Source organism: Mugil cephalus, chromosome 20 (genome assembly GCF_022458985.1).
Source record: "Mugil cephalus isolate CIBA_MC_2020 chromosome 20, CIBA_Mcephalus_1.1, whole genome shotgun sequence".
In the NCBI taxonomy this organism is placed as follows: Eukaryota; Metazoa; Chordata; class Actinopteri; order Mugiliformes; family Mugilidae; genus Mugil; species Mugil cephalus.
In genome coordinates this window covers 12,491,635-12,504,020 of record NC_061789.1, presented here as the reverse complement: position 1 = coordinate 12,504,020, position 12,386 = coordinate 12,491,635, and the positions used below count along the sequence as shown (strand labels likewise).

Genomic DNA, 12,386 nt, shown 5'->3' with positions numbered 1-12,386 from the left:
CATAGTTGGGGTAATTTGGTATAGGATGCCAAGTAAACGTTTGCCCCCCCCCCCCCCCCCCCCCCCAGACACATTTATAGTAAAGGAGATTCACAATTTAATATAAAATGTATTATAAACATATTAAAACTCTTTCTGTTTTTTTGACACACTGCATTCCCCAGCCCCTAACCACGAGGTACCTAACCCTAGTATTGACCATAACCTGGTTGTAATTGTAAAATCAGGTCTCAACAACCCTCAGAAAGAGCTCCATAATATTAGTGTACCAAAAAAAATAAAAAATAAAAAATGTATATTTGTGATGACATTTATTGATGTAATGCAGGTCTTTTTCAGGCCAAGGACCCCAAACTGATGTAGGGATTAAGTAGGGACCCCCTACCTACTATATGTGTTCTATATTAAACTTGGCCTAGTGCTATTTAGAAATATACATATTATTATTATTATTATTATTATTATTATAGTTTTGCATACAATATTAAGCTATCCCTTATCCCTTTACTAAAATATGTTGGATTCATTAATGTGTGTTTAAAGAAATACACACATACACACACACACACACACACACACACACACACATATATATATATATATATATATATATATAAATTGTCTAATCAACCAAAGATTTTGCAACCTCCGTGGACCCACTTTTTGAAGACCTATAACATAATGCATCCCCTAGCCCCAAGCATTTTAACTGAGTGTCCAACCCAATCCATGACCTAACTTTAACCCAAAACTGAGTTTTAACCCTCAAACTGCCTGAAGAAGTAAGGACCAGCCAAAATGTCCTCACTTTGCACAAATGTCCTCACTACGATGGTGTAAAACCAGTGCAGCTGCAGAAAGAATGCACGCACAACCTTGTTGAGATCAATTTAGTTCAGAGGACACTGCAACAAACAAAAACAAAATGCCAAGAACACCCTCATGCCCTCCCCCGCTGAGTGAATGCCCCCTTAAAAAAAAGCGAATTCGTGACTAAATAATACCTCTCCGCAGGACAGAACATGTCGTGTCTGACAAAGTGCTATCAAAAAATAGACGCAGGCTTTTATCTCCCATCCCGACCTCCTCTCTGCAGGAGTACAACAAAGCTGCTGTTTAACCCAAATGAGAGAAGGTGCAAATCCTATGTCTCAATTAAACCAAATGTACATTAATGTTGTATTAAAAAAAAAAAAAAAAAAGAAAAAAAAAAGGGAAGTACATTAAGAAGCGCACCCAACATTTCTTGTCTCCTGCACTATATTTTGCTCGAGGCACATCCTCCTCCCTCCCTCTCCTTTTCATACTACGTGCAGTAGATTCAGCCCGGGCCTGGCAGTCTGTCTGTTCTCTGCTAAATAAAACATGAAGCCTCTATTTCTGTCTTCTGGATAAACACAAGCCGCCACCACCACCACGGCTGCTGCTGCTGCTGCTGCTGCTGGGGCCTCCTTCACAGAAACTTAGATAAAGTCTTTGGTTTTTTGGTGACTTTGGGTATAGAGCATATACAGCACTGGGAAACAATGGCGAAGTCAAATTCTTTAAAAATCTATAAGTTTGGTTCAAATAAAATGGTGAATTTTAGGCTGCCGGGCTGTAAAAAAAATTAGTTACCTATTGGAAAAAGTGACTGAAGTGGCTAAACGGAATTAAAAACCTTATATTAATGCCTAATTAAAATTTATAACTCACTAAGATTTCATTACTAAGCAGAAACTGAGAAACCCATGACCATTTATTAATGGATGAGAATGGACGCCACCAGATGAAGAGGTTTCTCTTATAAACAGGGTTCTTTGATGACTACCTTGCTCTGATCTGGAGCCAGGGTTCGTTTTGCCCCAAGTGTTGACATCTGAGGCACCTTTTATTTATTTATTTATTTATTTATTTATTGTCATTTAATGAGACATTTATTAGTCATTTAAGATGCCACAAACACACGTGTTCTGATTAAACGGATGTTTGCTGAAGAGTGACCGCCCCGGGACGCGAAAGCGAGAGGGTACTGCTGGCCACCCGATGCGCTCCCCGGAAACACGATCCCTCGCTGCCACGGAGCCTGCGTGTCCCCGTCCAGACGTGATGCGGTGGGAGATCTCCAGGTGGAGGTGCGGGCACCTGACGAGGTGAGGGCGGTGACGCGTCGACAGAGGTAGACCGCGGGACCGGGGGGGCGAAGGCTGTTTCTTTCAGGAGCGCACCGGCATCCGGGTATGGATGCGAGTCTAAGAAGGCAGTAACAAGGTGAGTGGATTAACATGAGCAGAACTACTTAACTGAGAGAAGGAAAGTATAAAGTGTAAAATATAAGCGTTTACATTATACATTAGCTTATATATTGACTTTCAATCAAAGTCTCTTATTTATTTATTCTTATTTTTTTTCTGTGTCTTTCATTTATTATTTGTCTCCTTATTCAAATGTCTTAATTCTTAGAATTAAAGTATTAACCTTACAACAAAGTGATGCCTCTTCATGGGGCTGATGTCAAATATGAGCTAACAAACTTTTTCAAAACTTTAGAAAAGCTGTCAAAAGTTAGAAATCCGGTATTCAGTTTAATATGACTGAAATGGTTTTATTCTGAAAGTCTAATTTATCCTTTTCTATTTTCCTACGCTTTTATTTTTATGCTTATTTAAGTGTTTTTCTTGTACCACTGACACATACACATACATAGCCAATAAAGCTTCAGTATTGTTTTTTTTTATTTCATTTAAGATAAATAATATTTTCTGGGAAATGGGTATAATATTAAAAACTAATAAAAACAAATGACATGATTTTCTGAATTGTGACAAAGAGCTGATAGAACTAAAGACTTGCAATACTGAGCTTCACTGATGCAAAGCTGCTGTGAATCTTCCTTGAACCCATCAGGGGCTCTAATGGAGCTGTGTGGTCCCAACGTGAGTGAGAGTGGAGGCTCTTTGTGCCAGGTGAAGCAGCTGCCCTGCCACGGCGCTCCCCTCACTGATCTGCAGGCCACCGGACACAACACGCACAACATCCTGCACCTCAGTCACCAGCGGCGGGTCAAACGTCCGGCCCTGGCCGTCGCCTCCGGCCCGTCCGTGGTCCCGCGGCGCAGGGTGAACGGGACGGCGGCCTGCGGCGGCGGTCTGGAGCGTGGCGCCTCCGGACCGGGCCAGGAGGCGGCCCTTGCCCTGTGTGTCTCCAAGGGGAAGGTGGCGGTGACGGGAGGAGGGGGGTATTTCGGCTTCAGGTTGGGGAGAGGGCTGAGCAGCGAGGGGCTGTCGGTGATTCTTCTGGACATTAACAAGCCTTCCTGGGATGTTCCGGATGGAGCAATCTTCTATCAGGTACAGGAGAGTAGACGGGATCCTTGAGCATTTAATTGCATTTCCTTATAACTGTACCACTGAAGGAGAACATTTTGTAACAGGCATCACAATTTTATACATCTTCCTTAAAGTCTAATAGAGGAAAACAACATTTCATGATCTAATTTTGGTTTATTTCATCATAACTGCTTAAAGACCGACACATTCAGTGTGATAATAGAGGCCTCCTTATAGTGAAACCCTGTGCAGTGCTACTTGCAGCAATGGGTGTCGAATACGTCCACCGCTTTTCACCCGTCCATTCATACTCACGCACTGTGAACGTAGGCCAAGGAGTTTAGGGGAGGGGGTCTTAAATGGTCCGGCGCAGACCTGAAAATCGACTCTAGCATGTCTTTGTGTCAGTGTCTCCCTCTGGGTAATATGTGTGCTGGCTGGAAACAGACACAGGTGAGTGATCCGTCTTGGGGCACCAGCTGCTGACTGGGTCATGGAGGGAGGATGCATTATTCAGGTTTCACCTGCCGGCCTCTTGGCACACTTACCTTAATTATAAGCATCCTTTCTTGGATTAGCAATTGAATCACACCCACGGTGCCAGTTCACCTTCAAAGTTCCCGGTGTGTCAAACTGGAAATGTGCTGAGAAACACTTTTAATGTTTGAGGAAACGATTGTTGTTGTTCTTTTTTTCTTTCTCTTAGAGCGACATTCTGGACTATCCGTCCCTCTATAAAGTGTGTGAAGGGGTCGACTGTATATTCCACACGGCGTCTTATGGCATGTCTGGACCAGAGCAGGTGACTTCTTATGTCTTTTTCGGCAGGTTCCCACCATGAAATCATTCAAACAAAGATTAGATAAACCATTGAACTAATTTTACTCAGTCAGTTGTTTGTGAGAGAGCTATACAAACACTAAGTGAATGAGGTCCTTGAAACCACCCAGAGACCATGTGCACTGTGACGGCTAGAAAACATGGAGACATGGTTATGGAATCGTCAAAAAAAATGTTGCCTTTTGGTTTCAAACATGAAATGTCATATCTAAGTCAAGAGTTTTGTGAACCCATCCATCCACCCTAAAAGAAAGTGCCTCACCTCCCTTCCTCTCTCTGTTGCTAATTGCAGTGGCAACTGGAAAGCAATGTAACAAAAAAAATGTAACTATAGCCAGTAATACGGTACTTGCACCACCATTATATGGGTCAGTACAACTTCCTACAAACTTGTACCTACACTACACGTAATTTGCCAACCAACAGAAATATCTCAACCAGAGATTGATCCCTTGTTTCCACTCTGCTTTGTTTGATGCATGTAATTCTATATCATATCTGGACAGCGACCACTAGAGTCCAACTCAAGGAACGCATATATTTATGGACGGAAATGACAGCAGACAAGTAGGAGAGGCTAGCTGTCTGCCTCCATAATTAGCATAATGGTACAGGTTTGCAGTCTGAACATAAGCAAGCCCACTAGTGGGATAACATTTGTTTTAATGTTCTGTTAACATTTGTTCAATGTTCTGTTTGAACAATAGCTCCCGTAAAGAGAGTTTGGAGGGTTTGACTCGCGTTCATAAACTCCACCATGTGACATGAAAGTAGAGGTAGACTGATGACCTGCGAGCGGGCTAAACAGCAGGCGGGTAGGAGACGGGCTGAGTTAGGTGACTGTGAGTTGGTCAAGTGGAGCTGAGCCACAATGGAGATTTGGCTAGGTTAGGGTTAGGACGGAGTTCCCCTATAAGGCAGATCTTTGACACTGGATCTTCCACTTTTACTAACGGAGTCAAAACAAATAAACCTCCTTGCTAAAACCACCAAACATACCTCGCTACAATTAGCCTTTTGTCAACTTAACAGAACACATAAATGCGATGGTTTCTTAGCTAGTTTCCTCATTCATGGCAACTGTACAGGGCAGAATCTCTATAAAACTCACCTGTTTGAGTAATATCAAAGTTTAAAGTTCTGCATAAACTAGAGTGTTCTCTGAGTGCCAGATGAGTGTCCCAGGTTAGGGTTAGCGTTAGCCCTCTTTGTCCTTTTTTGAATTAGCTTGAGGAGTCAGGCGCTGCCAAGATGGCGGTAACCATGCCGCCCACACTGAGCTTCAAAACCTCTCTTCAGGGTTCCTATGGGTGACATCACAGCAGGTTCATTCGTTTTTATATGCGGACAATGGTGTGAGACAAAACGAGCAAGTAGTCCTGGTGTAAGCTGCCATCCAACGGGACAGGATTTGTCCTTAATCAGTTTTAATCACAAGGTCCCAAATGAGAAGTACTTAAACTTGTTGGTGTGCATAGGTAGAAAGAGGAAAGAGGGACTGCATTATGCATAGCAGGAAAGTGGCATGTGTTCCTCACTGTCTTCTCTCATCCAGTTGAGGAAAAAACAAGTGGAGTCAGTCAACATCGAAGGGACCAGAAATGTCATAAAAGGTAAGAAGGCATGCAGAGCTTCATTTTCAACGCCACTAAACATAGAAACTATGAAAAGGACAGAGAACACTTAACTAGTCCTCTGGTGATTTTAATTCATTCATACCTACAGGAACCCTCAGTTATTTTACTATTGTGTATATGTCTGTCTATCTACTGTATATAGATGTATTACTGTGTAACTGTGTTGTCAGTGTGCAAGGAGAGGAGCATCTCCAGACTGGTGTACACAAGCACCATCAATGTAGTGTTTGCGGGGAAACCCATAGAGGACGGTGACGAGGCTTCGGTGCCATATGTTTCCTGTGATGGGGTGAGTGGCAGTAAAATAAACCGAACTGTTGTTGCCAAATATAATGATATAATGATATGACTATACGTTGGTGTTAAGTTCCCTTATGTGCAACCAAAACGACTGTCTTGACAAACACGGATAGTTTATTGACAGTGCATGAGGAAAACATATGGATGGTGAGGATCTTTAGACCCTATGGAGCTAGACTCAGGTCGGGCTTCAGGTCCCGTCTAACTGGTTTCTGTTATGAACCATGGAAACGTAAGGAAATAAACTAAGGGTGGGTATTGGCAAGGACTTCACAATATGATATGTATCGCGATACTTGAGTCACGATACGATACATTATTGTGATATTATGATATTGTGATATACTGAAATATTCTACTTAGCAAATTCAGTCAAAAAACAATATTGAATATATTAAATATTAAAAATGCAGAGCAGGGGTGCATTTATAATCAACCCAAAACATGACTTTTTCTTTCAAAATCAATATTATATTGGAAGAAAAAGTATCGCGATATATTGTCATATCGATATTTCCCATATTTCCCACCCCTCAAAGAAACAAGAGGGATCGGGGGTTGAGAACTGAGACTAACACAGAGGGAGAGGGTTCAGAAAAACCTTCAAAGGCAGCGAAATAGAAAGACATACGACGTGGTTTTGTTATCAACTTCATTTTGTGATTCTGGTTTGCTAAAGTGTGTAGGCAAGTCTCTGGACAGCAAAAGACTCAAATATATGAATGTGTGCTGCAAAGCAGAAAGACATACACCATACCATTTCTGTTCTAGCACATCGACCACTACTCAAGAACTAAAGCGATTGCAGAGCAGATGGTCCTCTCAGCCAACGGATGCTCCCTAAAAGGTGTGAAACTATCAGCGTATGCAATGACAGCGTAATCGAAGAACTACACGAACCTGGTGAATTCTGAGAAACCAAGCTTTTGATCTCTGTGCGAAAATGTGTTTGTTAAGAATGTGGGCGACTATATGATGAAATCCGTGGCCTGTTGCCCGGAACAATAGCTGCCTGACACTGACGTTTCTAACAGCCCTACATTTTAACGGGGTTTATGTTGCTAGCATGTGCGACTCTTCTCATTGCCTCCTCCAGTGTAACCCTACACTGTCTCGCGGCCATCATCTTATACATTCAATCAAGCCTAAAGTGCGGGCCTGTTTCATTATGTACATCAGATTAAAGTTCGCGTAGCTGCTGTTTTTCCACTGTTCAATGATTAAAAACATGGAGACATGAGGGCGCTCCAGCTATACTGTAAAGAAACAACATACAGCGTGCTTTAGTGCAGTTATTAAGCGCGTAATAGCTGCTTTACTTCTTCTACGCTCCAGGCGGTAAATATAGCACTTACGTGTGAGCTTGAATATAGAACAGGGATGTTTGTTAGTTTGGGAGTCACATAAAACCGAGTTTGATCTTAAGCAGGTCAGACCAGTAACATAATAGCATAATAACCTCCAGACGTTTTCCATTTGTTTTTGTGCAAAGATGAACAAGTAAATTAGGAGAATGTTGACATTTAATTAAAAAAACATAAAATTTCTTAATTTCTTAAGATAAATGATTACGATTTGGACACGTTGCTGTCTGCTGCTCAGTCCTGGGTCTCAGTGTTGTGTTTCGTCCACTTCTCTTTCTAAAACAGCGGACAAATTAGCAATAGCAGTTATTTTTATTGAAATATTGCTGTCTTCTAAGTTTTGTACTTTGCAAATTCATGTTGGGCTTTGTCGTTTACCTGTGTATAATTGCAAACATTTTATTACTGGTACATTTGTCTGAGGGTAAGTTCTGAATCCAAGACTGCACCCCATTAAACCTATAGTACACCTATGCTACACGGTGTGGAGTGTGGAGAAAGCTGCATCAGTGAGTTCCCTGATAGTGACCAAAGGGCAAAGTTTGCCCCCACTCATTTAGCTTCACCTAAAAAATGCTTGTGTGAATTGTCTCAGCGAAGGTTTGATCTTGTCTCACAAAAGACGGCGGCCTGCTCCAGACCTGCGTCCTCCGGCCGTGTGGCATCTACGGACCGGAGGAGAAGAGGCACCTCCACAGAGTGATGGTGAGTGGACACAAAGCTTGTGCTGTTATCCCGTGATGGTGATCACTTTCTTCCCAGCTGGGGAGTTGAAAAAAATGTACGTCTTGCGACGTCCAAAGCCTCCCCGGGGCAGAGTGTGTCCCTGTCTGATGAGTTTACATTATTGATGGGGCTCTGTGGGCGTCCAGTTACAGCAGCATTTTCTTCCAGCCTTTCCTCTTCCAGACTGTAGTGAGTGCAGTCTGGCGAAGGGTGACGGGATGTGTTTGGTTACGTTCTGGGTTTACTGTCGGGGGCGAGCGGTCAAGACAGCTCACTTAATAATCTTTACATAGTCTAGAGTTATTGTTTACAAAGAAAAAGTATGCCTATCGGGAAAAAAAACTATAAAATGTGCAAATCTTAAATTATAATCCAAATTTAGAAGGATCTTTCACTATACAGAACAGAATAAAACTCCCGTATATTACAGTTCCTTTACTTGAAAGATAATTTTATTCTAAGTATTTTTTTTATTTTAGCTGGTAAATCATTGATGTAGATTAATATCTACATGTTTAAAAAAATCTTTATGGTCTGCAAACATCAGTGAAATACTCTGTAATAGGTCCACATCAGCATTTTGAGGAGTTCTTTTTCCAAAATACAAATTTTAAATATAAACCACAGTGTCGTCCTTATATTGAACAACCTTAGGTGTTGTGTTGAGGTTAGCATAAATGTTTTTTTTCAATCATATAGGGTGCCCCTGGGCCTTTAATGTCGCACGCAAGATGCCTTTTCAAAGAACTTTATTAATATTTCTAGAGCCGATAAAATCACACGCGTGATGTGCCTGAAAGTACCTGAAAGTGAAAGGGATCTTTATTTATTTATGGGGCTTTTATTTATGAGAGACAAACCGAATCACGAACCTTCCTCCTTACCGTCCCTCGTCTCTGCGTCCCTGTTCAGGTGAACGTGGAGCGTCGCTTGTTCAGTTTCAGGTTCGGTGACCCCCGCGCCAGGATGAACTGGGTGCACGTTGATAACCTGGTGCTGGCCCACACGCTGGCGGCCGAGGCTCTCACCCCGAAGAGGACCCACGTGGCTGTGAGTCACGCTGTCCGACTACGAAACGAAAAAAAAAAAAAACTTCCGTACTTTAAGATCAAAATTTGTTAAAATCCTTCAATCCCTCTGCAGAGTGGACAGATCTACTTCATAAATGACGGAGTTTCAGTCAATTTGTTCGAGTGGTTGACGCCTTTGGTGAGTTGATGTTTCTCTGTCGATGAAGTCCACGGTAAAAAAGAAAAAAAATATCGACAATTTCATAATAATAGAGTAATGTTTATATTACTCAGTGAAGCTACAGCCAGATATATCTGTCGCGTGGAAGCCCTGTTGTCCACATACTGTTGTATTGGATGGTACATTCCATTATATTGAATAAAGTACAATTTATGTCACACAATCACCAACCAGTGAGCAAGTGAAAACAATTTCGAGACTGACTAATGTTGGTTAATTAGCTACTAAGCTTCTTTAGGCTATGTCTATGGGATTAATATTACAAAAAAAACTACATGCAAGGACATTAGTTTTCCAGATGAATGATATCATCAGTGTTATTCACCTGTTGGTGGTTTTCAATCTCATATTCGGCCGGGAGCGAATTATTTCAGCTTTATTCTCCGTGTGATTGCAAACCGTTTAGCCTTAAATAGCAACCACTAGCCTTCCTCTTACATTTCCTTTCCTCGTTGCAGTTTGAAAAGCTCGGCTACAGCCGACCATTGATAAATCTTCCCGTTTCCCTCGTCTACTCGGCAGGTAGCTCCTCTCTTTTTGTGTTGTTTTTCTAAGTCTGTTGGGCTTCTGATGACCCTTTCTTCTATTTTTAAGCCATTCTGATGGAGTATTTGCACGTGGCTCTCAGGCCCCTGATAGAAGTGCCTCTCCTTTTCACCAGAAGTGAGGTAAGTATGCTTTCCTTGGTCCTCTCTTCAAAACTTTCAATCTTCCCCCACGCCAGCTGAAGTTTGTACGTAGAGGAAAAATTCAAAAATCAAATGTCTGTTTTAAAAGGACTAATTATAAAATCACCAAGATGCGACTCTGTATTTGTGAGATTAGAGTGAACACATGCGTGCACATGTACCAACCTAATTAAAAGCGTGCAATTCAGAGTGCTACATCAGGACAGAGGCAGCTTGCGGTGACGCCGCCGGTGGAGGCCTTCAGGAGTCTCTGTCTGCAAGCTGCAGGTCCTCATGAATGTGTGATGAGGCAGAAACCAAAGCTGAACACCACGGACCTGCACCTGCAACTCATTCTGTCAGACAGCTGCCTGCCAGGGCATCAGTGATTGTGCCGTGAATAAATCATCAACTGGACAGGAAGTAAAGATAAAGTTCACAGGAAGTTACCTCAGTGCGGTTGCCTTGACAGTCTAAGCTGGGAAAAACCTCCAGTAAAGACACAGCTAACACGTGCAGGGCAGAAGATGCAGGTTCATTGTTCCTCCTTGAATGCGCTTGAATGTTCGAAGCTGAAATACTTGATCGTTTTGGGATCTTGGGGATTCGGAGGCCAGGTCAAGGAGTGTCATTGCTATGGGATATTGATCTTTTGGCTTGGGCATGTCTGCAGAGATGATTTTTTTTGAACTTATAAACATCTTGTATGCAGGTCAGGAACATTGCGGTCAGCCACACCTTCAAAATCGACAAGGCCCGTCGGGAGCTGGGCTACTGTCCAAAGCCCTACAGCCTGGCAGACTCCGTGGAGCAGTACCTGAAGTCCAGACAGCCTCGCTCCAGTTCTCCTGGTTCCGGCCTCTCCTGGGCCTCCCAGCTGCACCGTCACCCAGCCCTGCTGCTGCTGGTGGGTCTCAGCGTGCTGCTGCTCGTTTTATCCAGCACACTCTCCTAGAACCGCGTCGTTTTCATTGCACCGGACGAACGACTGCACCGTGAGCTGCGCCAGGCTTTGTCACTTTAATATCAAACAGTTCTTCTCTTTGTTAGGGGGTCATAGCTTTTTCTAAATGTGGCAGAGCTGTCGCACGGCTGATGTTAATTTCCTGGAAGGAGACGGCGCACGTGATTAATGAAACTCACCAGAAGCAATGAATATGTCCTAAAAATAAAGCTGCAGAAAGTGACTCTGTGTCGTTCCCGTGTTTCCTTTTTTTTTTCCCAAGGACAAGCAAGTTCTCTTGATTGTAAGTACACACACTAGTCGTCGTCCACCTTTCTGATGTTGGTGTATGCACAGATGAGTGAATATTGTAAACTGTATGGATTTCTCCACAGTTTTAGAAGCTAATGCATTTATAATGAACAAAATGACTATTTTGTCTCTAGCACAATCACAGGATTAATCCATTTCTGTTTAAGATGCCACAAGAGGTCGCCCTTGCACTGCCAGAAATTTTCCCCCTGGGTTCAGTATTGTGTGGCATCCAGGTGTGGGATGAACCGTGTGTCCTGTTCATGTGTGGTGTGTTGAGTTCTGTTTAGTCCGTTAAGTGGACTCAGTATATTCATATACACAAGTCCACAAAACCACCAGCTCCTGGCAAGAGTGGGATTTGAACCAGTGACTTGGATGACCACCTCCAAGAGACCATTAACAACAAAATTAATGCAGGTTTGTGTATGGCTCCTTTGATCCACATGTGTTCGATGGCAGTAACTAATGCCAGAAATGATATGTGCACTGTTTGCAGTCTGTCACTTCTACTCAATAAATGGGCTTCAGGGTAGTTTAACTTTAAGTGACTCTAAAGTTTTACATTTAAATCTTTAAAGAGCTTTATTGATGATTCACTTAATGCACGGGATCACAGTGTTACATTATTAATGTTCTTTCTAGGCTATAGGACACTGCCCATTTCAGGTTGTTGCTATATTTTTGTGTACTTAAGCTGTAGAATTTTTAGATCCATTACAATATTTCTATCTTAAAGAACTGTTGGTGTCAGGTAGCAGGCCCGGGTTAAACCTGTTCTTTAATCCAATTTTCTCTGATTTATTTTTATTTTTAGCAGTATCCTCTTGGAGTTCTGTGTTCAATCTCTGTGGCGAAGCTCATAGAAAATATATTAAAAATGTACGCCATAGCCACCCCTCAAAAGTGAAGCCAAAGCAAGTAGAGCTCCCCCTGGTGGCTGTCTGCAGTATAGTTCATAAGCTCTGCCTCCTTCATGTTTGTGAATGGTGGATATTTTTCAAGGATTCTGTCATTTTAGGTAGTTAATATAGTAC

The 12,386-nt window shown here is 42.3% G+C and overlaps 1 protein-coding gene across 1 annotated transcript; it reads left to right on the top strand.

Annotated features, from left to right (window-relative positions):
* Positions 1-2,018: 2,018 nt before the first annotated feature.
* sdr42e2 (short chain dehydrogenase/reductase family 42E, member 2) lies at positions 2,019-11,281 on the top strand. Its single transcript, XM_047572151.1, has 12 exons — positions 2,019-2,250; positions 2,887-3,329; positions 4,015-4,110; positions 5,704-5,761; positions 5,956-6,074; positions 6,857-6,932; positions 8,072-8,154; positions 9,088-9,225; positions 9,319-9,384; positions 9,885-9,948; positions 10,021-10,094; positions 10,807-11,281. Exons 2-12 carry the CDS (start codon positions 2,895-2,897, stop codon positions 11,047-11,049), a joined length of 1,452 nt encoding a protein of 483 aa, XP_047428107.1. The 5' UTR covers positions 2,019-2,250; positions 2,887-2,894; the 3' UTR covers positions 11,050-11,281.
* The last annotated feature ends 1,105 nt before the right edge of the window (positions 11,282-12,386 follow it).

Bases quoted from the DNA above. Each gene is read 5' to 3' on its own strand.
- sdr42e2 (XM_047572151.1), top strand. From the start codon at position 2,895: ATGGAGCTGTGTGGTCCCAACGTGAGTGAGAGTGGAGGCTCTTTGTGC. The intron at 5,762-5,955 runs GTAAGAAGGCAT...CTGTGTTGTCAG, and splicing joins GACCAGAAATGTCATAAAAG to TGTGCAAGGAGAGGAGCATC. The intron at 9,949-10,020 runs GTAGCTCCTCTC...TCTATTTTTAAG, and splicing joins TTCCCTCGTCTACTCGGCAG to CCATTCTGATGGAGTATTTG.